The following is a 26,320-nucleotide window of genomic DNA, read 5'->3' on the forward strand; positions in this document are numbered from 1 at the left end:
CACACTACCCTCCCTGAAAATAGGATGAGTGAGTAAGAGAGTGGATAAATATGGAGAAGACGAGGATTTGCATAAGCCGATTGGCGAGGTCAAGAGAAACAGGCATGGGTGAGCAAGAAAAAGCCTACAACAACTCACCGGACCAAACTCGAGTTGGGCATCATGAGCACTCCATGTTTTCTGTTGTTGTTATAAGGTGTTTACTTTCCATTAGCAGAACTGCTGAGACAACATTTTAAAAATAGTTTTTTCTCTGAAAATTTCACTTGGAGGGACGTGGTAAAAGTAAATCACATTAATTTCATAGACGATAGGACCTTGCTGCTCTGAGCATTCACAGTGTTCCATAGAATGGGATTTGCGGTATCTGTATTTATTAACAATTAAATCTCTCAGTTTCATTATTTGTTCTAAGTTTATGTAAGGCAGAAATTGTTCTTAGTCCCTCTAAAAGTTTATGTACTCCTCCAAAATAAACTGATATTTTAGCTAAAATATAAGATTAGAATCACTAAACAATCTTTCTTGGATGTACAGCAGGAATTTTAAATGGAATTTGACTTCTCTGTAACCTTTTGACCTGTTGGTTAGGAAGAAAATTAGTTACTAATTTTTGGCTGGAAGGTTTCTGGAGGTTTAGATTGAAAACGCTTAGCGCCTCAGTTTCAGAATCAGGATGTCATAGGATATTGCGGGATGTTCTGAATCCTTAAGATGGATGGAAGCAAATAAGAAAAGGGGCATCAAATAAGCCCCTACAAAATAAAAACTTCTTCAAATTTCTTCCTTGTTTTCTTGGGAAGAATACAGAGTATGTGCTTCATTCCCATTCCTTTCTTCCTCTTTTGAATTTTAATCTTCCACTTATTGGTTAAAACCATTCATCAAATGCTAATGAAGTTAATAATAGTGACGACGTCATGAGCACCTGTGACGAGGGGCCTTGTGTACTGTGTATATTTAAGACATTTATTTTCCACAATGTTTTAGATGTAGAAAATGGGCCAACCGATTTACCTTCGCACAAGTAGGACGTAGCAGAGCAGGGTTTTAGTCTCAGGATGAACTCCAGAGCTTTATCTATTCCACCCAGAGCCCGGGAGAGTTCTCTGTGCAGAAAGATTATAGAAGGTAGACCGCAGCTATCCTCGCGGGGCGAGGCGGCCAGTCTGCTAGCAGGTCTCCTAGACAGCTGTGTAGCCTGCCGGGCCTTCGCTGTCCGCTCCCTCCAGGGGAAGGGATACTTCACGAGAAATTTTCCTCAGACTGTGACCTTCGTAAGAGCAGTGACATTCTTTCTTCTCTCATTCGGGGTATCATCACCCCTCCTTCCTCAGCCAACACAGTGGGCGCATACCTGCACACACAGATGATCAGGTGAAGGAATCCAGGGCGAACACCCTCAGCTTCCTATTTCTTTTCATTTTTCGATGTTTGGGAGACGACTTAATTATTTATAGACTCCCACCCTAACGAGTTCTCAGAGGGCTCGCTGTGCGCATTCCTGTCCCTGTAGATAACACAAACTCACGCTGATCTGCTGACGGCACCGCTGTGCTCCAAGGGGAAAAGTCCCTGCCCAGCAAATCTGCGCTCCGCTCCCAACCCACTCGCACTCTATCTGTGTGAAGAGATTCCCTTACCAGGCTCTCTTTAAGTAAAGACATTGCATTTAAATACATCTATAATGCAAGCCGCTTGAAGGTTAGCTACTTTTTGCTAGATGGCATGTTGGGGCATCTAAGCTATGCTGGGAATATGTAGTAGCCACCAGGGTGTATAATTCAGGAACAGAAGCATCATTTTTGCCATGGCTTTCACACGGGGACCAGTCAAGGTGGATCCTCCCTCCTGAGGAAAGAGGAAGATTGGGGGTTGTAATTCTTGCTCAGTCTGAGTCAGAGATCTGATTGCCAACCTGTTTGGAGAGTCTGAAGGCAAGGAGGAGGGGGACCATTTAAATATTTAATGAGGTTTGGGCCAGTGGTGTTGGGAAAGGAAAGGGGAGGGGGTAGAGGAGGAGAGGGTTGGGGTAGCATGGGATGGCGTCTATTACATATATTAAATTACGTTGTGGTTCCCCAATGGCTATCGCCAAGAAAGTTGTTGTATCTCAAGCAGGTAGGAGGTCTGACTTTCCAAATTTACCGCATAAAGCTCATCATTCTCTCCAACCAACTTGCTTTATTTTAACTCCAAATTAGTGCTTTCGATACAAAAATCTTTGCTGAGTTGATGCAGCTTTTTATGTCCCCTCATCTCAACTGCCATTAGATCATTTAGTGAAGACTTTAATCTTCTCTGTGCTCTCATGTTTTCGAGTTTTAGTGGGGTAACGCTGTGGTCATTTTGCACGGTTCTAGAAATAGGCTGCAATCAGGCACCGAGGAAACAATCATGTTGTCTTTCGATTGGAGACAATAAAAATAGTCGCTGCCTATTACTCGCTACGCTTCATCACTATTTTATTTTTACAGTCTCATTGGATCTGGTATGAATCATAAGTACGTGAGGCCTGTGTCGTTTCTGTCATCGAAGAGTCAAAGAACCCAAGATTTAGCCTCATGCAGGTGAAGGCCTTTGTATACCTACGTCCTAGGAATTGTTCCCGGAAGAATGATGGCGTCTGTCCGGCTTATGCTTATGGGTGTATTTGTTTTAAGAGGTGATAACTGAGAATATTATGTCTATGAAATACAGTCCACTTACCTTCACTTTTCATATGTGTGTTTTATGAAAAGAGCAACACAGGCATTGATGAATGTTTCCTTTCCATAAGCTGTTCAACTTTAAGTGGAGACATGCTTAAACTAAATATAGATTCTTAAGTACAACTAAGTGCCCTTTACTTTACTCATCTGTTATAAATGTGTTCTCTGAACTTGTGTTTTCTTTATACTGAGAAGCAGGAATTTCACTTTCATGAGTACTTCCTAATCCTTTTAAAACTTCCGGTCTTATATATTCTTAACTACTCTTTAGAGGAAAAATATTAACTCAACTCTTTTTTTAAGATTTTATTCATTTATTTTTAGAGAGGGAAGGGAGGGAGAGAGAGAGAGAGAAACATCAATGTGTGGTTGCCGGGGGCCATGGCCTGCAACCCAGGCATGTACCCTGACTGGGAATCAAACCTGTGATACTTTGGTTCCCAGCTCGTGCTCAATCCACTGAGCTATGCCAGCCAGGGCTAACTTAACTCTTTTTGGCTTATCTCTGGGCCTAAAACGATGTTCCTTCCTCTCTTCAAAAGTGTCCTGGACCTACTCTCCAAAGTTCCCTGTGACCTTGGGCTCTGTCTCAGCTTCCAATGGAAGGCACGTGCACCATTGAAGGATCCCTAAAGGGATGCATTGTTTGCAATTGCTCAGATTCTCTAGAACAACAGCTTTTATTCTAGAATTTTCTATCAGAGTCATAACAAGCCTCAATCCCTCTGCAAATTTGATTCACATGTTTAATTCAAAGCAATGAATTAACTAATTTAGAGTTATTAAACCAGCAGCCTGCCGTCTCGAGGAGGAAATAAAACAAAATATATTTTAAAAAAAGCCGACTATTCAAATCCCCAACTTCTCGAGACAGTGAGAAAGACACAGACATTTAACTCAAATACAGCTGCCTAATCACAGGCAGCTTTCAGCAGTTCTCCAAGCTCGGCTTTTCTTTTCCTTTCATGCCTCTTCCCTGGGAAGACATCACAGCCTTTTTAAAAAAATATTTTATTGTTCATGCTATTACAGTTATTCCAATCTCCCACCCTTTGCCCCCTCCACCCAGGCCGCCCCCCACTCCCTCAGGTGATCCCCCATCTTTAGACAGAGGGCTCGTTCTGCCTTTGCTCTGCTTGGCCAGAGAGCCTAGTCCGTCAGCACCGTGGGGGAGATTATATTCTTCATCAGCATCAGAGCTCCGTCAGGATGCCGGTACAGAAAAGGAAGCGTCCTGTAACGCCCACTCAGATGCACTTCATTCTTAAACATCAGAAGAATGGTTTATTCCAGATTGTGCTCTGTTTATAATTGTCAAGACCTCTTCTCCTTCTGGGCAGGAGATGTACTGTATGGAAAAGTAGTGACTAAAATGTGCCACGGACGTGGAGAAAAAGACAGACATGCCAGTTAAATCATCTGGAGGTCTCTTTCCCTCTTAGTCATACATTTTTCCCTAGAGGAGGTGGTGTTTAGGGACATGTTTCAAAGAAGGGGAGAGAGAGTTTGGTGGGCGTGGGGGGGAGTTTGTCAAGGGTCAGAGAGAATAGTTTCATAATGATGGGTAGGCAATACTGCAAACATGTTTACATCGCAATAAGGGCTTAGTGGTTCATTAAGGTTTTCACATGGACAAATGCATTCGTTTTCTCTCTCTCTCTCTTTTTATAATCAATAAGATATGTTTATTGATTTTAGAGAGAGAGAAGTGGGGGAGAGAAACACTGATGGGAGAGAGAAACATTAATCGAGAAACATCCATCAGTTGCCTCCACACACACCCCAAGTGGGGACCAAACCTGCAACCTAGTCATGCGCCCTGACCAGGAGTCAAATCTACAACCTTTTGGTGCCCTGGACAATGCTCCAACTAAATGAGCAACTGGACCAGGGCATAAATTCCCTTTTATCTGTACTAATGTAGGGGACAATTCACTTTCTCAGCTACTTATGGGGGCAGCTTGATCGATGTGATATGCTGTTATCATCGCTTTCTTTTCTCAAGTACTTTACGCGTGTATCTGGTAGCGCCTGCAATACTGTGCTGCCGTTTCCTCGATGAGAAAAACTACCCGTTGTCTCCACAATACTTTTGCCACATCTTTTCAGGTATAGTTAAGAACTCAGCGGAGGTGAGTCAACGGCTAAGTCTCATTCTGCGTTTCTGCACCTACACGTTGTCAGGCTCATTATACTAGAGTAAGACGCCCACCATCAGCATATGAGACTTTCCTGAGAACGAATTATAATTCAGAACCTTGAAAACGGAGTATACAGGGAGGGGGAGACCCCCCCAAACCAGAATTTGTTTATAAAACATTGTGCATTTATCCTTACATGTTTAAACTTCAGTCACCTTCAAAGTACTCTCCACTGGATGCAATACACCTATCAAGACATTTTTTTCCACTGCTCAAAACAGTTTTTGAACTTGTCACTTTTGGTGACTTTCAGTGCTTCTGCCTCTTTTTTGTTTCAACTCTGCCACCTCAGCAAAATGTTTCCCGTTGAGGACTTTTTTAATCTGGGGAAACACAAAAATGTCGCTTGGGGCAAGATCGGGTAAATAGGAAGGATGGAGCACAGGATTCATGCCATTTTTTTAATCAAAAACTGCTGAACACTCAATGCAGTGAGGGCAGGCACACTCTAAATCACCCATTATGAAATGGGCCAATGCATTGAAAGAATCTTAAAAAATTCACTAAAGCCAGCCCTGGCTGGCATAGCTCAGTGGATTGAGCACAGGCTGGGAACCAAAGTGTCCCAGGTTCGATTCCCAGCCAGGGTACATGCCTGGGTTGCAGGCCATAAACCCCAGCAACCGCACATTGATGTTTCTCTCTCCCTCTCTCTATCTCCCTCCCTTCCCTCTCTAAAAATAAATAAATAAAATCTTTAAAAAAAAAATTCACTGAAGCCAAACGCAGCCTCTCACAACAACGCCTGCTGGTGCACTGTTACACATGGGTTCCTAGAACACTCATCTAGTGGGGAAAGTCTGTACTACAAGGGGCCTGCCCTCCAGAAGATAATTCCATTTGGGGGGATATCTCTCTCTCTCTATATATATATATGTAATCTATATCTAATCTATATCTATGTATAGATATAGAGATACACATACACATATGTCTCATGCAAGAAAATGTCGAGAGGAAGGAAAAAAAAGAGGAAGAGAAGGGAGATAGATGTATTCATCTATATTCCACCCCAATCTGACCAGCCTTCCTCTCTGGATTCTTATCCTTGGCACTTGGCGTCACATTGGTCCAGAGCTGTTTTGAGTAGCTGGGAATTCCCTAGCGGCATGTGTCTCCCCTAGATTGTAAGCTTCCTGTGGGCAAGACTGTATTCTGTGTTATTTGGTCCATCATTCCTCCTTTACTTCCATCCTCCACAGCCCTTGAAGGCATTTAAAGAAGTCCAAAAGGATATTTTAGAAGGAAGGAAGGAAGGAAGGAAGGAAGGAAGGAAGGAAGGAAGGAAGGAAGGAAGGAAGGAAGGAAGGAAAAAATTCCTGATTTCCAAGCAGTCTCTCTCCTGCTCCCTGTGGACCCCGCCCCCACCCACCACAGCGGCCCTTGGATGAGATTCAGGAGCTCATGGAAAAAGTTCCCCATATGTCCAGTGGTTCATAAGGTGTTTTTAGTGGAAATTGACTCCATCTCTGTCTGACGTTGTCAAAGCGTCAGGGTGGACCCTCACCCGTGTCAGCTGTCAAGGCTGCACTCTCTTCCGAGCCCCGGGCCAGAAGTGGCTCTGATTTGTGAGTAACACTGGGAGTCACTCATATGGGTCATCCTAATACAGGCAAACTGTGTTATCGTCTTCAACAACATCAAACCTGTATGCTGAAACCTTCCTTCAGAGAAGGGGCCTTGGTTCCCCAAGGCTTCCTTAAACTGTCTCTCCTGAAGGCTCTTTGCTTTCTTTCCTCTTCTCTCCAGCATCACTGACGGCAGGGGTGACTCATCCTTGATGCAAGAGCACTCTCAAAGCCTACTCAATACCAATAGCAAAGCTGTTTGTAAATGAGAGGGATGATTGGAATGTTGAGGAAATCTAAACCAGAATAAGGACTGTATCCCTCAGTGGCCATCTCCTCCATGGTGTGAAATTAAAAAATAAATCAGCGTCATTTGCTCTCTAATTGGTGGTGGAACCATGCACAATGCCCACGGCTCACTCTTGAGGTGGAGAAGAGGTGAAGGGTTAGGCTCCTAGACTACCAACCTGCTGTGGCCTCAGTAGGTATTGTCTCGTGTCCAAGGACAGTCTGATACTTTACTGTATCATCCTCATTTCAGTGTTCTCTAACAGTTGTCGTTTGCACAGAAAGCTAGACAGCTAGACCTAATATTTGTTGCAGTGAACTTTTAGGTATTTCAGGATAGAGTGTGGTGTCCAGCCCTTACATACACAGTTTGAAAAGCTCACACGGGCCTTATTCTATCAGCCGGAATCTCAGGCAACCCTAGCCAGGCTGGTGATTCGATCCCTCGTGTTCGGGCTGCTTCTTAGAGATCAAGGTCTGCAAGGGGCAGACGGAGAATACCCAGAACACCCTGCCATTTGTGGTAGTGTGTACAAGCAACAGCAGAAATACAGAAGCTGTGAAAAGTATACACACCGAGACTACCTTTTAAAAACAAAAGGTAAATAAATAAAGCAAGCATAAATTCAACTTCATGGGAATCCCTCTTGATTTCTTGTTCTGAGATTTTGTTGTGCAATTACGTATCTTCTCCAGGGGTTATCAGTCATAGATTCCTTCTTTTCCCCCTGACTTTTCTTATTTTCCAAAAAAAACCATTTTTAAATAGATCAGGTTTTGTGTCATGGTTTGCTGTAGTGAAAGGAACCTGGTCCTGGGAGTTGGGTGCCACCCGCTACTTGCCAGCTCTTGGATCACCGTCATCTGGAAACGACACTTCTTTTCAGGGTTAATGGGAGACTTCAATGAATTAGTGTGCAGGAAGGTTCTATCACTTAGGTTATTCATGTATGGATACGTGTTTACGAGCTTATTATGTTGTGCATGCACCTAGGAAGTGATCATTATATACCAGGCATCCTGCGTCAGAGAAAATCCCATTCGTCTTATTTCGTTCCCACTGTGTATCTACATACATATCCAAATTTATTTTTAATTATAATTAAAGTATCCTCTCTGTAGCCCTGGCTGGTGTAGCTCAGTGGATTGAGTGCAAGCTGCGAACCAAAGTATTGCAGGTTCGATTCCCAGTCAGGGTACATGCCTGGGTTGCAGGCCACGGCCCCCAGAAACCACACATTGATGTTTCTCTCTCTCTCTCTCTCTCTCTCTCTCTTTCTCCCCCCTTTCCCTCTCTAAAAATAAATAAATAAAATATTTTAAAAAATAAAATTAAATTTTAAAAAAGTATCCTCTCTGTAACTTCATAAAAGTGTTACTGTAAATGTTTAGAACTTCTATGTAACTGATATGAATACTTCTGTGAGAGGTTATCTATCATTTCACAGGGTGATATATTTTTATGAGGATTGCTTTAGAGAAATGTTTATATTAAATGTCCTATACTTTGATGTGTAGAACACCACTTACTAACTCTGTATCTTATTGTGAATATCTGCTGCCTAAAGTCACAATCTTGGCTTGGACACAACAATCCTGTGTTGTCCAAACCACGGACCCAACTTGACGTGGAGCAAAGGGATTAGTCACAGCAAGCCAGGGGGGTGAATATTTGAGGCACACGTTTGCTGTTGGTAACACTGCCCCTCAGACAAACAATACAGATGTGCAGCCTCATCTGGAGTCAGACACATGGGGTGTGAATCTCAAATAACTTAAATCTTAGGTTTTCAGTTCAAAGCTTGTAAAAAACCTATGCAACAATAATATAAATCACCTCAGGAGTTGTTGTGAAGAGTAGTCATGCTCAGTACATTTCATTATTATCAATATTGTTATCATTCACAATTCAATATCATTGATAATGATCATTTACAATAGTATGGCCTCTGCCACTACAGCCCACACTTCCTTATTCTGAATCTACTTCACACACACACATGCACATACAATTTTTTGTTCACTGTTAAGAAAGGTGATTGATTTATACACATTTAACAAGTGTGAATATTAATAACATTTATTCAATGCTTAACATTTATAAATCAAAGTTGAGAGACATTTTCTCACTTTGATCCTTACCTCTAGAAGAAAAAATAGAATTATTATTATTCCTAATGAGAAAAAAGAAAATGAAGTTTAATGGGAGTGAAGGAACATGATCAGACTCTCACAGCCAACAATTTAGAATAGAGATTCGCACCCCCAGCTTTGCAAGGATAATATTAAACCATGATACAGTCCTCGCTGCTACATATAGGAGCTCACGTAATGGAAAGCCAAGGGCAGAGAATTTTTTTCTCAGAAGTTTCTATGGTACTTTCAGGACTTAGTCATCAACTTACATTGTAAAATACCACACTGATAATTATACACTTGCCACAGTAAGACGTTGGGTCTTCTGCAGGTCCTCTTCATTGTTTAGTCTGTTGTGACTATGTTATTTCATCACCGATGTCACAGTTATTGTTTTAATGAGGCCCTGTGATGCCACACCAGAGGTAAGGATTTTCAGGGAAATGTAAACAGCAGAGGTGGCAAGGGGTTGACAAAAGGAAACTTGTTTTTGGTTTTTTTTTAACTAGAAGAGGAACAGTCCTTACATAGTTTGTGCATCACGTGGGGAGAAATGAATGCCATCGCTCTCACACTGGGCTTGCCTCTAAGTGAAATGCTTTCCATTCTTTCAGATAGCGTTAATAGAAACAAGCGAATATCATAACCAAAACTTCAGAGGGTATGAATTCAGCTATGTTAACATTGTAAACATTCACTATGTTCTATCAGAATAAGAATTCCAGATCCCTCAGAAGGAACGTGTCTCCGGGCAGAGTTCATTATTGTACAGATGCCTAACGAGTTTCCATGTTACTGGATAAAATACAATTCTCAGAGTGGGAAGGGAGAGAGCAAGTATCCTGCTGAACGGGAAGGGTGTTGGTTTTATTGGTCGCAGGTATTTATCCGCTAGCCTTGAAGTGAAGGACAACGTGCTTCATCTCTTCTTACAGCCTCAGCTTCCTCGGTCAGAACAAAAACGGGGACTGGACTGGTCCCGTGTATTTCAAAGAGTCGTCAGCTTTAAGTGAGTGAACATGAGTTTGCAAGCCCTCGGCTTGTGTTCTCTTTCAGCTGTGTGTTTCTTGTTGTTGTTGGAAATGTAATGCGTGCTCATGGGAAACGAGAAAAAGGAAGAGGAGGAGGAGATAACAAACTAACAAATAAACACTATAATAGGGGTAAAGGGAGAATCATGCAGCTCTGTGTTATGTTCAAGTTTAATAAACACCAAGTTTATCTTCAACAATAATCATCTTTAGTACATGTGATGGCAGGAACCAGAAGACCATGGGAAAATCACAGTTTCTTAATCTCTAAAATAAGAGCTCAAACTGGCTTTCTTTTTTAACATGAATGCTATATGTACACATTCTTCTTCAGAGGCAGTCACCAGAAAGCTTTATAAAACTAAAATATGTTTCAGTTCTGTGTTTTATTAAAATGAATGTGAAGAATAAATGTATTAAAGCGACAAACAGAACACTGAGAAAATAAATATTTGGTATTTTTAATCAAAGTTTATTAATATTAACATGTTGTGAATTATATATACATATAATTCAGTTCCAAAAACTGTCCATGACTTTATCTAATGAAGAAGACAAGCAAGCTTATAAGCAAGTCATAATTTTGATGTTAAGTTTCCTTAGCTAATGAGGAATCATTGGAATAATGATTGAATTAGCGAAATGGTTCTTTTCAAATAAATTGCATGAAAAAACAATTGTATGACTAAACCACAGAAGAGCATTGTTACAGAAAAGTGCTCTTGAAGCGGTTCCAGTAATCAGGCAAATAGGGGTTGAATTAATAATATTAAGGGACATTTTTGTGCACCAGTTATATGTCAGCCTGTGAGCTGGGTGGTAGATCTACAAAGACGAAGGCATCGAAATTCAGTTTTCTAGTGAAGGAGGAAAATATATAAACGGGTGTATCCAACCAGGGTCCTGTGGGTCAAAGGTATGAATAGCGGAGCTACAACAACGGAAGCCTGAAAGGCTAGTGACTATATGAAAAAAGTGCTCAGCCTCCCTAGCAATCAGAAAAATACAAATTAAACCCAAAAGTTACACTTTACTTCTCTCTTATTGGCAAATATGGGGAAGATGCATAACGGCCGTTGGAAGGTTATTGAGAAACAGGGCTGACCCAAGCAGGGCGGGATCGGCTGCTGCCCTCCAGGAACACAGTAGGGCAGCCGTCAGAAGAAAGCTTACAGCCACACCTGGATCCAGTGGTCTCACTCCTGGGCACACCGGCAGGGAAATTCATGGCGAGACGATTCACGTACAATAGGGCAAGACCATGACACGATGTGAAAATTTTCATCCCAGCGCCGTTTCAAGCAGTTTGAAACAATCTCCATGCCCATTACTAGAGAAATGTATAAGAACAACGTCATGATTTGCTCACTGTGGAATTAGAAGCATTACGTTTGAAATGGATAGAACAAAAAAGCATGGTACTAAGTGAAAAGTAAAAAAGAAATGCTAGAGCACAGTATTGTTTAGTTAATTAAGCTCATAAGAAAACAAAAACCTTATATTTTCCAGACTTGCATGTCTAGCCAAAGAAAAGAGTGCAAGCAATTCAAGCAAGTTCTAAAGGAGAGAAGGGACAATGAGATATGAGAATTAAGAAGGAAAGGAACATATTGATAAAATAATAAAAATGGGGAAAACCTTGCAGAAACTGATGAGGATGTTGGTTATAGTCTGAGAAGAATGATTAACTTGGCTTTACACTTGACCTTCAAATAACCCCAACCCAAACAAACAAGCGACCAAGAGCAGCAGAACAGAATAAAATGATAAGAGTTGTGCAATGGGAGCAGAAGTGGGAAAGAGAAACAGCCAGCCAAGAGCAAACAAACGGGTTTCACAGAGTCGGTGCTGCCTGGGGAATGCCTATGTGATGGATGAGGAACAGGCCGACAGATGGGTTGTGGTTTAGGAGGGTGGGACAATTCGGAATGGACCAAATTTTGAAAGAGGGGGGAGAAGAGAGGCCTCAGAAGTGTACCCTAACATTGACTTAACGGATTCTGACTCAGGGAGTCTGGGGACATTAGGTCACTTTCTATCATGTACCTTACAAATATTGTTTCCTGACTTTTATTTTTATATTTTCTAGGCAAAAATTTTCAATAATTATGCAATACTTACTATATGTGGGGATCTTATTTAAGACCAAACCACTCTAAGATATTAAGGGGTTTTTTGAAAATTTTTTTATGTATTAATTTTAGAGTGAAAAGGGGGCAGGGGAGAGAGATCTTGTACGTGCCCTGACCGGAGATCCAACCCGCAACCTTGGCATAGCAGGACAATGCTCTAACCCGTGCAGCGACCCGGCCAGGGCAAGTTGCTTTTTGGTAAACGTTTGAAGATCACTTGATTTCTAAGCAGAATAAACCTTTTGTTTAAATGCTATGTGTGCTATGAAGGTGCTTACTAAATTATTTTCTACATGGATTTCAAGGGAAAACCACTGCCCCAGCTGTATCTTATATCATTTTGTAGTTAGTGGCATGTGAATTAATAGAGATTGCTGAATGTTGAAATGCGAATAATTTCTCCACAATACTTACTTTCTGGGACTCATGACTCACATCGATTTTGTCAACGCGGGCTAGTTTTTCTTGCAGATGCTGTGTCTCCAGAACTATGTCAAAGCTCATTTGGTGAACTTGTAGCTTTCTTTCTTATGCCTCCAACATGTATTTTCCTTTATGAGAGATCACCCGATTGTCCCCGGGCTTCGGTGGTTTTATCTAAAAATGGCAACTATGTGTTTATTTAGACACAACAAGGATGGACAGCAGGGAGCACACTCGGGTTTAATAATTGCTTCTTTTCAAGGGGAAGAACTAATAATTCTTTTTATTGGTCTGGCAGAGAGGAAGAGCACAAAGCTTTAACAACCTCAAAATTCTGACCCCCAAAAAAGTCAGAATTGGAGATCATCATATACTCTTTGCCTCTTTATTCGACCGATACTTACTAAATGCCATTACCACAGTTAAGAGTTTGACAGCACTTTTTTTCTCTCTAGTCTGTAAGAAAGTGACGCCATCCATGTTGCCTTCCTGTTTTAAGATGTCTGTCATAGACTACAAAACACAGCCCTGTATATCCTCACTCAGAACACTTAATAGTCTCAGACTGATTGGTATTATACCTTCTTTAAATACCAATATTTTAAGGCAGCTTTGACACTTGGCAAAGTTTGATGTCATTTGTCCCCACTTAGCTAGTAGAAGAAAGGTAGAATTTACTCAGAGTTAAGCTACAGGCACAAAGTAAATAGTAATTCATAAAATAACAGGCCATTATATCACACAGAAAAAGAACTCTACCGTGTCTCAACTCCATACTTCTGGTACTAAAATGAAAAATGAATTTCCAGGCTTTACCATTTATCAAAACTAATGAACCCTTCCGCATTTTAGGAGACTTTATAGGCACTTTGGGGGAAAATATTATGTGTGGCTAGGGCAAGCTATATCTGGAGGCCACTCCTCACTCTGGAATAACTTCCAACATGAACAAACCACAATACACATTTTCCCAAAGATCAGCCAAACACAGGCATCAAGCCAAAGTAGAAATTAAATTGTCAGGCAGCATAATGTCAGCAATTTGCTAGAATATGTTTTGGAAGCACAGGTATGTTCCTGAAATAGGAATAATAAATAAAATTCTTGTGCATATAAATATATATTTAATCTTTCTTTACCATTCTAGAGGTATGAATTAAGAAAGAGTTGCTAGATGAACTATGACTTATTTTGGGGCCAGATTTTTGCTGTAAAATATGAGTAAAAATAGTCTTGATGGTCTACTTAGTTTTTAAAAAATTAAGAATAAATGCCAGTGTTTTTGTACAAGTGTTAAGAAGTATAATTTTTGACATTTGAGGTAGTCTTATGAACGTCCTGTAGTTATGTAAAAATCCCACTTGTTATTGTCCACCAACTATTGTTCTCGTATAATTACCTGCATTATGTTTATGAAAATAATCTGGGTTTTTCCCTGGCTGGCGTAGCTCAGTGGATTGAACGTGGGCCTGTGAACCAAAAGGTCATCGGTTTGATTCCCAGTCAGGGCTCAGGCCTGCATTGTGGGCCAGGTCCCCAGTAGGGGGCGCGAGGCAACAACACATTGATGTTTCTCTCTCTCTCTTTCTCCTTCTCTAAAAATAAATAAATAATGTCTTTTTTAAAAAACGTAAAGAAAATACTTTAAAAAACAATCTGGGTTTTATATCTGAACACGTTTCATGGGCAGCGTGGAGCAGTAAAATACTCAGGGAAATCATACTGAATGACAATATTGGAATGTTTAGCCTTCTGCCTCAAGACCCGTTTTCTAACTAAGCTATCCTAGGGGAAAACTTTTATAAACATCATTATAATGTTGCTGTTTTTTCTTGCATGATGGCTTCTTTACTTTATTTGTTTTCTTTTTTATTGAATAATTGCTGCTCAACGAATCAATCACTGCCACCAGCGCATATGCCTCTCCCAAGCAGGGACTTTGCCTTACAATCACCGTGGAACACCCAGCATGTATCACAGTGCCTAATACAGAGAAGTTGCTCAATGGATAGGGGAAGACAAAAGGAATGAAAGAACAATCGAACAAACTAAGGGTCACAGTCTTATCTCCATCATTGATTTCATATGTGTGAAAATTACTTAACCTCTTTAGGTTTCAGTTCCTTCTTCTGCTAAACAAATATAAATCCTAGCCTGATTGCCAATAGGAATAACAGTAAAACGATAGCTTGATAGTGATTTGAAAATAAAACATTGAAAAATTGATACAATCATATCAATATACATTTAATAAATAATTTCCTTTGCAAGCCCTGGCTGGCATAGCTCAGTGGATTGAACGTGGGCTGGGAACCAAAGTGTCCCAGGTTTGATTCCCAGCCAGGGTACACTCCTGGGTTGCAGGCCATAACCCCCAGCAACCGCACATTGATGTCTCTCTCTCTCTCTCTCTCTCTCTCTCTCTCTCTCTCTCTCTCTCTCTCTCCCTCCCTCCCTTCCCTCTCTAAAAATAAATAAATAAAATATTAAAAAAAGAAAAAATAATTTCCTTTGCAAGAAGAGGAATATTGGGACTTCAGGGACTTTGGGCCAAGATGGAAGCATAGGTAGATATACTTTGCATTCTGCACAACCAAAAGAAGGACGACAAATTTAAAAACAAAAAATAACCAGAACTGCCAAAAAATCAAATTGTATGGAAGTCCGACAACCAAGGAGTTAAAGAAGAACCATTCATCCAGACCAGTAGGAGGGCAGAGATGGGCAGCCAGGGCAGAGAAGACTGGCAGCAAGGCAGCAGCTACAGGACTCAGTGGTCCCACATTTGTGTGTGGATAAACCGGGAGGAATAACTGGGGAGCAACACAGGCCACGTAACCCAGGGTTCCAGCACAGGGAAATAAAGCCTCAAAACCTCTGACTGAAAACACCTGTGGGGGTTGTGGCAGGGGGAGGAACTCTGAGCCTCACAGGAGACTTTGTTGAAGAGATCAACAGGGTCCTAGAATGTACACAAAACCACCCACCAGGGAATCAGCACCAGAAGGGCCGAATTTGCTTGTGGGTAGTAGGGGAAGTCACTGAAAATGGGCAGAGAGTGGAGCAAGTGCCGTTGTTCCCTCTTGGACCCCTCCCCCACATACAGCATCACAGCACAGCCAAGTGGGTTGCCCTGCCCTGGTGAATACCTAAGGCTCTGACCCTTACAACATAACGGGCATGCTGAGATGAAAAAATATGGCCCAAATGAAAGAATAGATCAAAGCTGCAGAAAAAATACAACTAAGCAATGAAGAGATAGCTGACCTATCAGATGCACAGTTCAAAACACTGGTAATCAGGATGCTCACAGAAATGGTTGAGTGTGGTCACAAAATAGAGGAAGAAGTGAAGGCTATGCAAAGTGAAATAAAGGAAAATGCACAGGGAACCGGCAGTGACAGGAAGGAAACTGGGACTCAAATCAACAGCTTGGACCAGAAGGAAGAAAGAAATATTCAACCAGAACAGATTGAAGAAACAAGAATTCAAATAAATGAGCAGAGGCTTAGGAACTTCCAGGGCAACTTTAAACATTCCAATATCTAAATCACAGGAGTGCCAGAAGGAAAAGAGGAAGAGCAAGAAATTGAAAACTTATTTGAACAAATAATGAAAGAGAACTTCCCCAATCTGGCAAGGGAAATAGACTTCCAGGAAGTCCTAGAAGCTCAGAAAGTCCCAAAGACGTTGGACCCAAAGAAGCACACACCAAGGCACACCATAATTACATTACTCAAGATTAAAGATAAGGAGAGAATCTTAAAAGCAGCAAGAGAAAGGAGACAGTTACCTACAAAGAAGTCCCCATAAGACCATCAGCTAATTTCTCCAAAGAAACCTTACAGGCAAGAAGGGACTGAAAGGCAGGGACCTACACAGAAGATTACTCTATCCAGCAAAGCTTTCATTTAGAATGGAAAGGTAAATAAAGTGCTTCTCAGATGATGTAAATTTAAAGGAGTTCATCATCACTGAGCCCTTATTATATGAAATGTTAAAGGGGCTTATCTAAGAAAAAAAGATAAGAAATATGAACAGTAAGATGACAACAAAATCACAACTATCAACAACTGAACCTAAAAAAAAAAGAACTAAGCAAACAACTAGAACAGGAACAGAATCACAGAAATGGAGATCACATGGAGGGTTATCCATGGGGAGGGGGTGAGAGGAGAATGGGGGAGGAGGAACAGGGAATAAAAGGCATAAATGGTGGGTACAAAATAGACAGGGGGAGGTGGAAAAGTATGGGAAATGGAGAGGGCAAAGAACTTATACATATGACCCATGGACATAAACTAAGGTGGGGGAATAATGCTGGGAGCGGGATATAGGATGAAGGGGTACAAAGGGATAAAAAATGGGAGAATCGCAATAACGTGATCAATAAAATATATTTTTAAAAAGATGTGGAATATTGGAAATGCTCATATGTGATACTGGCTACAAGTATAAAACAGAGGTCAGGCAAAATAATACTCATTGTGTGAAGTATACTGGCTAATAAAGTGTTATTATATCATTTTATTATTGTTATTAGCATTGGGAAAAAGACTTAGAGCTACCAGGTGAAAAGGTGGTACTGACTATAAAAGTCACAACTCAGGACTCTGTCTTAGGATTTTTTCCATAATTCTGTCCTCCCACTGGTTTATTTATGTTTGTATCAGAAGCTTCTTGATGCTTTGGAAAGTTTTATGTATAATTTTGGTTCATTAAGTTCATCAAAATGATGCTCAGTATTTGATTGATAACAGATTGTAGATAGATGGATAGATAGATCGGTAGATATTCTTATCGAGATCGGATCACATTCAAAATGTTATCAGACTTTAAACAGATTACCAGCCTGACAGGATCTTTTGAATCATCCTTATCAGCCTTTTAATTGGGGCCGGTAGGTACAGTAAACATGTAGGAAAAAGAAGGAAGGTTTTGGGTCAGTGTGGTTCCAAAGGAAGAAGTCTGACGTATTCTAAAGCACTGTCTTAATTACACGTGTTAATTTTGTTCTCCTTCCCTGCAGGTTTAAATGTTTATTTGGCTCCTTGGCTACTGATTACAGAACACAAAATGAATAACTCGACAAACTCCTCTAACAATGGCCTGGCTCTGACCAGTCCATATAAGACATTTGAAGTGGTGTTTATTGTCCTTGTGGCTGGATCCCTGAGTCTAGTGACCATTATCGGGAACATCCTGGTCATGGTCTCCATCAAAGTCAACCGCCACCTGCAGACCGTCAACAATTACTTCTTGTTCAGCTTGGCCTGTGCCGACCTCATCATTGGTGTTTTCTCCATGAACTTGTATACCCTCTACACTGTGATTGGCTACTGGCCTTTGGGACCTGTGGTGTGCGACCTTTGGCTCGCCCTGGACTACGTGGTCAGCAACGCCTCAGTGATGAACCTGCTCATCATCAGCTTTGACAGGTACTTCTGTGTCACAAAACCGCTCACCTACCCTGTCAAGCGGACCACGAAAATGGCAGGTATGATGATTGCAGCGGCCTGGGTCCTCTCCTTCATCCTCTGGGCTCCGGCCATTCTCTTCTGGCAGTTCATTGTGGGTGTGAGAACTGTGGAGGACGGGGAATGCTACATTCAGTTTTTTTCCAATGCTGCTGTCACCTTTGGCACTGCCATTGCAGCCTTCTACTTGCCAGTGATCATCATGACTGTCTTATACTGGCACATTTCCCGGGCCAGCAAGAGCAGGATCAAGAAGGACAAGAAGGAGCCCGCGGCCAACCAAGACCCGGTGTCTCCAAGTTTGGTCCAAGGGCGGATAGTAAAGCCAAACAACAACAACACGCCCGGCAGCAATGACGGCCTGGGACACAACAAGATCCAGAATGGCAAGGCCCTCAGAGATGCTGGGACCGAGAACTGTGTCCAGGGGGAGGAGAAAGAAAGCTCCAACGACTCCACCTCCGTCAGTGCTGTGGCCTCTAATCTGAGAGATGATGAAATAACCCAGGATGAAAACACTGTCTCCACTTCCCTGGGCCATTCCAAAGAGGAGAACTCGAAGCAAACATGCATCAAAATCGTCACCAAGACCCAAAAAGGGGACTCGGGTGCCCCAACCAATACCACCGTGGAGCTCGTTGGTCCTTCGGGTCAGAATGGAGATGAGAAACAGAACATCGTCGCCCGCAAGATTGTGAAGATGACCAAGCAGCCCGCAAAAAAGAAGCCTCCTCCCTCCCGGGAGAAGAAGGTGACCAGGACGATCTTGGCTATTCTGTTGGCTTTCATCATCACGTGGGCCCCATACAACGTCATGGTGCTTATTAACACCTTCTGCGCACCCTGCATCCCCAACACAGTGTGGACCATTGGCTACTGGCTTTGTTACATCAACAGCACCATTAACCCTGCCTGCTATGCACTTTGCAATGCCACCTTCAAGAAGACCTTCAAACACCTTCTCATGTGCCATTACAAGAACATTGGCGCGACGAGGTAAAGCCCCTTTGGGATGAAGGGAGGTGGTCAAGGGGAGACTGGGAAGAAGAAAAGGGATAAAAGAGCTCGTTGCAAAATCTCTGCCATTGCACTTTATAGTCTTATCACGGACGTGCAATTAAGAAGCCCAACAGCGACACTTGTATTGTGCCTGTGCTGCAGTCTGAGAAACTGGCACCTTAGAACCCCTGTCGGGACAGGAGCAGGCGACCAGGAAGGCGACACGTTGGAATTGTGGATTTCAGGAACGGTCTGCATTTTCTCAGCCTCTTGATAAGGGCTTCTGAATCTACTATCGTATCCGTCTCTGCACAAGAAGAAGAACAGCCTCGCTCCTTTTTGTTGTTGTTCCGTGTTTACGTGAGGAGGAAAGGCCACGGTTAGAAGCTCACACGGAGACTTGAAGAAATAGACTCACAGTACGATGGGGCAGGAAAAAAGAGAAACGGGTGTAGAAACAACCTGCAGAGTGTTAAGCATATATTATTTTTTCTTATGGTTTTACTTGGAGGATTGCAATGTAATAAATGCTTATTTTTTTACCTTACCCTTTCCCCCCTTCAAAAGCAAGCGAACAAACAAAACCCCAGCTAGATCACATCATTATTTTTCTCGTTACAGGATTTGCTTTTATATTGTTCTACACTGTGTAAGGACAGATTATAGGGGACTTTCACTACACCCAACCAGAGACAGCCAAGAAAAGGGGCACTTTGTCCCTGTCTATTGCGTGCTTTGCATCCTTGGGAGGTATACAAGCCTATAAAGATGTACTTATGCTCCTTAATGGGAAATGGTTTCCCCGATGTCATTTTCTCCCAGACTACCCTCTCATTTTAATAGACTAATAGACTAGCCTCCCTAATACATAAACACACTTGAGAAGCCAAAGTGATTGTATTAAATTGAGGGTTCATCAAGTTCAGTAATGGTCATTCCACTTGGAGAAAGTTTACTGAGGCCAGACCAATTTTGAGCTGAGAAAATGGAAGGTTGCAAGGGCATTCTGCTTCAACATGAATCTGCCTGACCCACTTATGAAATGCTAACCCGTAAAACATGAACTCCTGGCCTTTGTCAGCAGGAAGAAGATGTTGCTGTTTTCATTTGGAATTCTGAATAGGATTAACATACTCACCTGACCCCAGGGGCTTCGGGGTCAGTGTCAAGAGATTAACGCTTTCTCCTCAATGCCTTCGGAAAGCCAATCTTCAATTCATAGTCACGTGAGGCTGTTGATAAGCATCCGATGGCCCGATAAAGAAAAAAAAAAAGTAATGTAAAAACATTTACTGAAACCACATGTTCCATATTCCTCAAACTGTCAATTGTCCCTAAAAATTTTTAACTGCAAAATTCTATCAGGAGAAGCATAGTAACCCTTGTGACAGACACGCAGAAGATCACTTGAATAGAGGCCGGGGCACCCAGAAGAATCTGAGACTAGAATGTAGGTGGTTGCACCTGTGGCGCTTCTCACATCTCTCTAGCTCTAGACTATAACAAGGTCAACAAGGTCGTGTCGGGAACGAATACCCAAACAGTGGCTTTAAAGAATCCCAGTCACGTAGAGACTTTTTATTTCATACCCCAAATACATGTACGATTCTGTCATTCACCTTTAACTAGCTATTTTGACTCCCCTCTTGTTTTACTAGAGTTGCTGTCGTCTCCCAATCAGATTTTCTAAAAGGTGACTCAGTTAATAGAAATAAAAGGTCTAAGAGCCTTTTCAAATTTCATATTTTGCCTTTGAGACTTAGGAGCGTTATCTTGACCAGTAATGCCTATGTGAGTTGGATGATAAATTTGTCAGTGTTAGACCTTAGCACTTTCGTTATTTTGTGTGACTGGCCTCATTGGTGGCAGGTCAACAATTTTGAGAGTTCAACAAAAGCACAATGTAAACAGTCAGGAAGGAGCAAATTGCCAACAGTATTTGTACTTAACTTACCCGTTAGAACAATAACTTCCTCTTTGAATAATTTCAGTTGTTCCCCCCCACCACCAAATCTCTCTTATATAAACAGATAGCCTCCGTCCAGACAGATTCCTTTACACAACAATTACATCAGTGTAAACTTCTACATTTTAAACCCATGTTTATTTTATTTTCTTTCTTCAAATTGACAAATAAATTGAGTGGAAGGAACCTCAAAATAATGGAGTGTTTGGTTCCCTATAAAAAAAACAATTGATTGGCTGAATCACTTACCAACTTGTACTATGATGATGTGGATTCAGCCTCAGTCAGATGAACTCTTTGGACTCAAGGCTTGTGGATTCCTGATTTGAGTCTCTTCTACGTAACAATCCCACTCACCCTGAGTCAACCTGCCTATTACTCTCCGTTACCATTGCACCCTTTCTTTTGTTTCTTTTATGCCTGCCCTTTGGCATAGCAACCGCAACCTTGCTGAAAGAGCAACCATCAAGGATTAAAGGAAGGAACTGAAGATATACTGACACATCGTGGAAGCTTTGTCAACCCAAATCAAAAGATGGAAAACGACTGAAAATGGTAGATGATTAGAACGATACGGAGACTGCAGTCCACGGTTTGCATTAGCTACTGCTGGATTTGTCTATGTCAGTGGCTCTCAGGCGGGGATGATTTTGCCCCCCGGGGGATGTTTAGCAATGTGGGGAGACATTTTTGTCATCATAACTAGTGGGGAGAGCTATTGGCATCTGGTGGACAGAGGCCAGGGATGCTGCTAAAAATGGTGCAATGCACGGGGTACCCACCCCTGCCAAAATGAGAAATTATTGGCTCAAAATGTCAGTGGTGTTGAAATTGAGAAACCCTGGTCTCCTTCAAGGGATTCTAGAGCTTGCTTTGTATGAGTGAGAAAATAATCCTCTATCACTATTAGAATATCCATGCAAATTGCTCACCTGTTTGAAAAAGGTAATTCTCGCCAGTCAGGTATGAGACACGCTGTGATCCATCGAGTCTGGTGTGTTTGTGCTTCATAGACTGGGAACATGGGCCACATCCACACACCCAGAATCACCAGGACAGGCACACTGCATGTTGCTTCCAGCACCTTGCTGTCCAATCACGATTTCCGCAGAGTCTGGTCCATTGAAATTTCAGTCATTGGCCATGAAGATGGTTGCACTGATGTGGTCAGTTTCTATCGGAGCTGACCTTCGTCCTTTCAAAAGCAGGAAGAGCCTCTTTCAGAAACCGTATCATTCATCTCCTTTGTTTTCACTGGAAAGGGGAAATGCCTGTCAAGAACTTCTTCTCACAGCAATAATGTAAATATCACAGAATAGTCTTGAAGAGGAAGCTATTCAAAATGTGCAAAGGCCAGGTCATCCCTTAAAAAAAAAAGAAATGGTTACCCTTTTACCAGTTCACCAGTAATTCAGTGGCCTACCCCAAGTGTGAGGACACTATGTAGTAAGTCATTTTACATTTGGCAAAACACAGAGAAGGCACAATACCATGAATGAACCCTAATGTCAACTACGGATGTCAGGTGGAAAACGATGTGTCAAAGGAGAAGCATCCACTAGAACAAATGTCCCACTTGGAGGTGGGGTGTTGACAGAAGGGGGCAGCTGTGCTTGTGTTGGGGACCGGGGGTATACGGCAACTCTCCATACCATACACTCCATTTTGCTGTGAACCTAAAACCACTAAAAATAAAGTCTTTGAAAAAGTAATAAACAAAAAGTAAAATCCAAGTAATACATAAGTCACGTGACAGGTGTGGATGCGGAAGCTGGAAGTCCCACCTGCTCCTGCTCTTTGTCCACCCACCGCTTTCTTGACCCTGCAGATCCGACATGGGGGGAGATGGGGGTTCAAACTGATGACAGCATATACATGTAGAGATGCGATCTACCTTTATTTTCTCCTACTCAGTTCATTGGTAGTTGCCCTTTCCCCAGTTTGATAAAATCCCTTCCAACAGCCACAGCACTGTTGTCACAACTAGAGGAAGCACCCAAAGCCGGATGAATTGTGAAAAGTGTATTTTCAGCATGTACATACAATACCATGCCTCTCCAATATGCTTCTCTTAAAAGGGTGCACGCTGCAGCATGAACTGTGTGCATATTTAATGTATCTTCCTGGAATATGCTGTATGCTTACTATACATATTCTATAAATAAAGTAATGAAATGTATAATAGAAATACATATTTCTGTATGCAAATAAATATATTATACACAAAATCTTCATACGCAATATGGTATATGTCGCTTCAGAGTACACAATGAGATTTTACGCGTCCACTTTTCAAAGAAAAGAGAATCGGTTTTTGTAGGAGAGGTATGAGAATGACCAAAATCCTACGCACATTACTACTAAACTGTTTTATCCTCTTTGAAAACACGGCGTTTGATTTTAAGTATCTCCTGAGAGAACATATTGATAAATCTATGCCGATGTCACCCCACGGGACAACCGCGCTTTTTGCTCCTGCTCTCCTGCCTGGCCTCTGACTAGCACCTTCCCGGATGCTCCGGTTCCAACAGCTGTGTTGATCTCACGTCTGATTGCCTGATGAGATTGCGACCGATTCATTGGCATTCCGCTTGGCTCGCTCGTCTCCCAATTAACTGATTTTTGTCAAATAAAAAATAATCGTTCTGGAAGGAAAGAATGACCTTCAGAAGGTTTTTCGTTCTGAAAATCAAAGTAAAAATTGTGCCAGCACTGTAGTTTATAGACCGCCCTTTTCAGTTTGGGTCCAATACAGCCTCCCGCACATTAAATATCGGTGACTTTCAGTGTCCTATGAGGTTGCAAGCTTCCCCGAGAAATTACAAAGGAGATGGGCTGTTTCGGAGTGCCCTGCATTTCCTCCATAGCAATCGCCTTTCTGTCTTTGATGCCCACTCAACTGCCCACGTTCCCCAGAACATTTTCCTCAGCTTCTATTAGCGTGACTTCTTAGTGAGCAAATATCGTTACAATATTAGTTGATACCGGGCTTGCAATCCTAAGAGGTGCATATGTTTTAACAGAAAAATCATAAACACTGAACATTTGAGAGATTTCTATTACTCTTTAGATACCAATGCATGCAATGGGAGAGGCTTTTTCCCCCAGTAAATTCTAGATGTTTTTTTTCCCAAATTCTGTGACACATTTCAATGTTTATTCACTTCCTAAATTTCTCCTTTCATGCCACAATCCACCCTTGTGAATTGCTGTCCTTTATCTGAACCGAAATCGTTTCTGGGGAAAAAAATGAAGAAAAAAAATGGAGTTTTCTATCAATTCTCATTAGTTCCTTATTGTTCCAGTGAGATGTTCTCATTTCATTTTTTAGAATTTGAATTGAATCTTGCGCTGACGAATTGTCAAATGCTATTTCTGACTAGGTGGTTGCAAATAATGGGACAGAAAAACATCTGCCCATCATAAAGGAAGAATTTTCTACTTTTTAACATGTATCACTCTTTCTCAACCAAAAAAAATAGAAGGAGCAGAATGGGGCAAGTTGTGTAACATAGATATTTGTTAAATAGGTGACATTGGAGAAAATCAGCTCTTTGGCTTCCTAAACATGCACTCATACAATAAGTCATGAAAAACTGCAAAAACAAACAAAAAAAGACACCATCTTCTGTATTTGAACAGTATACCCAGTAGTTACCTGAATCCTTAAACTATATCTTTACTGGAATTGTGAACAACTTTGGAGGTTTTGTCAAATTAAAAATGACTATCCTATTTTTTATTTTTTGAGATAACTCCATACTGTTTTTCCACGGTGGCTGCACCAGTCTGCATTCCCACCAACAATGCACCACGGTTCCCTTTTCCCCACATCCTCTCCAGCACTTGTTGTTTGTTGATTTATTGCTGGTAGCCATTCTGACAGGTGTGAGGTGGTATCTCATTGTGGTTTTAATTTGCATTTTCCCAATGATTGGCGATGTTAAGCATCTTTTTATATGTCTATTGCCCATCCGTATATCCTCTTTGGAGAAGTGTCTATTGAAGTCTTCTGCCATTTTTAATCAATTTATTTTTTTGCTGTTAAGTTGTAGAAGTTCCATATATATTTTGGATATTAACCCCTTATTGGATGTATCCTTGGCAAATGTCTTCTCCCATTCAACTCTGCTGCTATGTATGACCTTTCTGTTACCTCCAGCACTTGGAGCTCAGCTAAGTGGTCTTGAAAAAAAAAAGTCTACTGCATGACAGTGATTATATGGACTCATGGGACAAAAACGTGCCTAGACTTCACAAATCCATCATGGCACCTAGAAAACATGCCTACAAATACATACCTTCATTATGAATACCCCCAAACCCTATGCAACTCTATAAGGTGGTTCTTTTAATACCAACATTACCATCTAGAAAGCCGAAAAGAAATAAGTGAGGATTTCTCAGCACATTCCTTTGAAACCCCTCTCAGGCATTCTTTTGAGGTTGACAGCTCTGTACACCTTACGGATGATGTGCAAACATAAGAGTGGTACTTACTCTGAACGTGCAATAGATATTCAAAGGGTCAAAATGTCTGGGGTCTCAAATTAATAAACAAGAAGTCAGGCATGTGTGTCCAATTCTGCAAAACAAATAAGATTAGCAACAATTTGTGTTTGCTTTTCTTGATATTCTCACTATTTTACCTTATTAATAAAAAAGTACAAGGGTTCATGTAAGGACTAGATATTAAATGGCTGAATAAAACCATTTTTCAACCCTATTAGGTGTAACTTAACCTACTTAAAAATATAATCTGAGCAACTTTGCACTTACTCAGAAAAATACTATGAAGAATAAAATTAAGAATAAAACGGGAGCAACAAAAATTTGACCTCCTGGGAAGAAAAAATAACAAAAACAACTTATCTCTAAGCTCTTTCAAAGGAATAACAGTAAATATTTATTAGCACTTCTTTTTTCCCAAGTTCTTTGCATTTTATTTTTGTTATGTTTACTTTTTGCATCTCTTTTTAGTATTTTTGTGAAGGTCCTTAACTAATGGTGTTTTAAAAGTAATTTTAATAAACGTTTTGGGAGACAAACATGGCTATTTCATTAAAGCTTGTCACTTTCATTTTAGTTCATGCTGTTACTCCAGGAAACAAAAACTAAATAAATAAATAAATAAATAAATAAAAATTAACCACTTTTAATGTCACATGTGTTTTAAATACCTAAACAAAATGCCACAGCAAAACTATGGGCAAAGGACAGAATTACAGCTTTAAGTGAAAAAAGAATTCTGTGTAATGATGGTGTCTATATGGAATCACTTCTGAACCACATGCATCGATTTCCTCTGTGGTCACACAGCTGTTCCCGGGTCCTGGACCCGACCCTCAGTCACCCAGAGAGGAGCTGCGAACACACCGACAGGCTGTT

General features: G+C 41.2%; 1 protein-coding gene across 1 annotated transcript in view; it reads left to right on the forward strand.

Annotated features, from left to right (window-relative positions):
• Positions 1-26,052, forward strand: part of CHRM2 (cholinergic receptor muscarinic 2) — a 150,074-nt gene extending 124,022 nt beyond the window's left edge. The window contains exon 3 of the mRNA XM_028525920.2: positions 17,520-26,052. Within this exon, the coding sequence (XP_028381721.1) occupies positions 17,567-18,967 (1,401 nt within the window). The 5' untranslated portion in view covers positions 17,520-17,566 and the 3' untranslated portion in view covers positions 18,968-26,052. The remainder of the gene's footprint in view (positions 1-17,519) is intronic.
• Positions 26,053-26,320: the final 268 nt, after the last annotated feature.

This window comes from Phyllostomus discolor, chromosome 10 (genome assembly GCF_004126475.2).
Source record: "Phyllostomus discolor isolate MPI-MPIP mPhyDis1 chromosome 10, mPhyDis1.pri.v3, whole genome shotgun sequence".
Lineage (NCBI taxonomy): Eukaryota > Metazoa > Chordata > Mammalia > Chiroptera > Phyllostomidae > Phyllostomus > Phyllostomus discolor.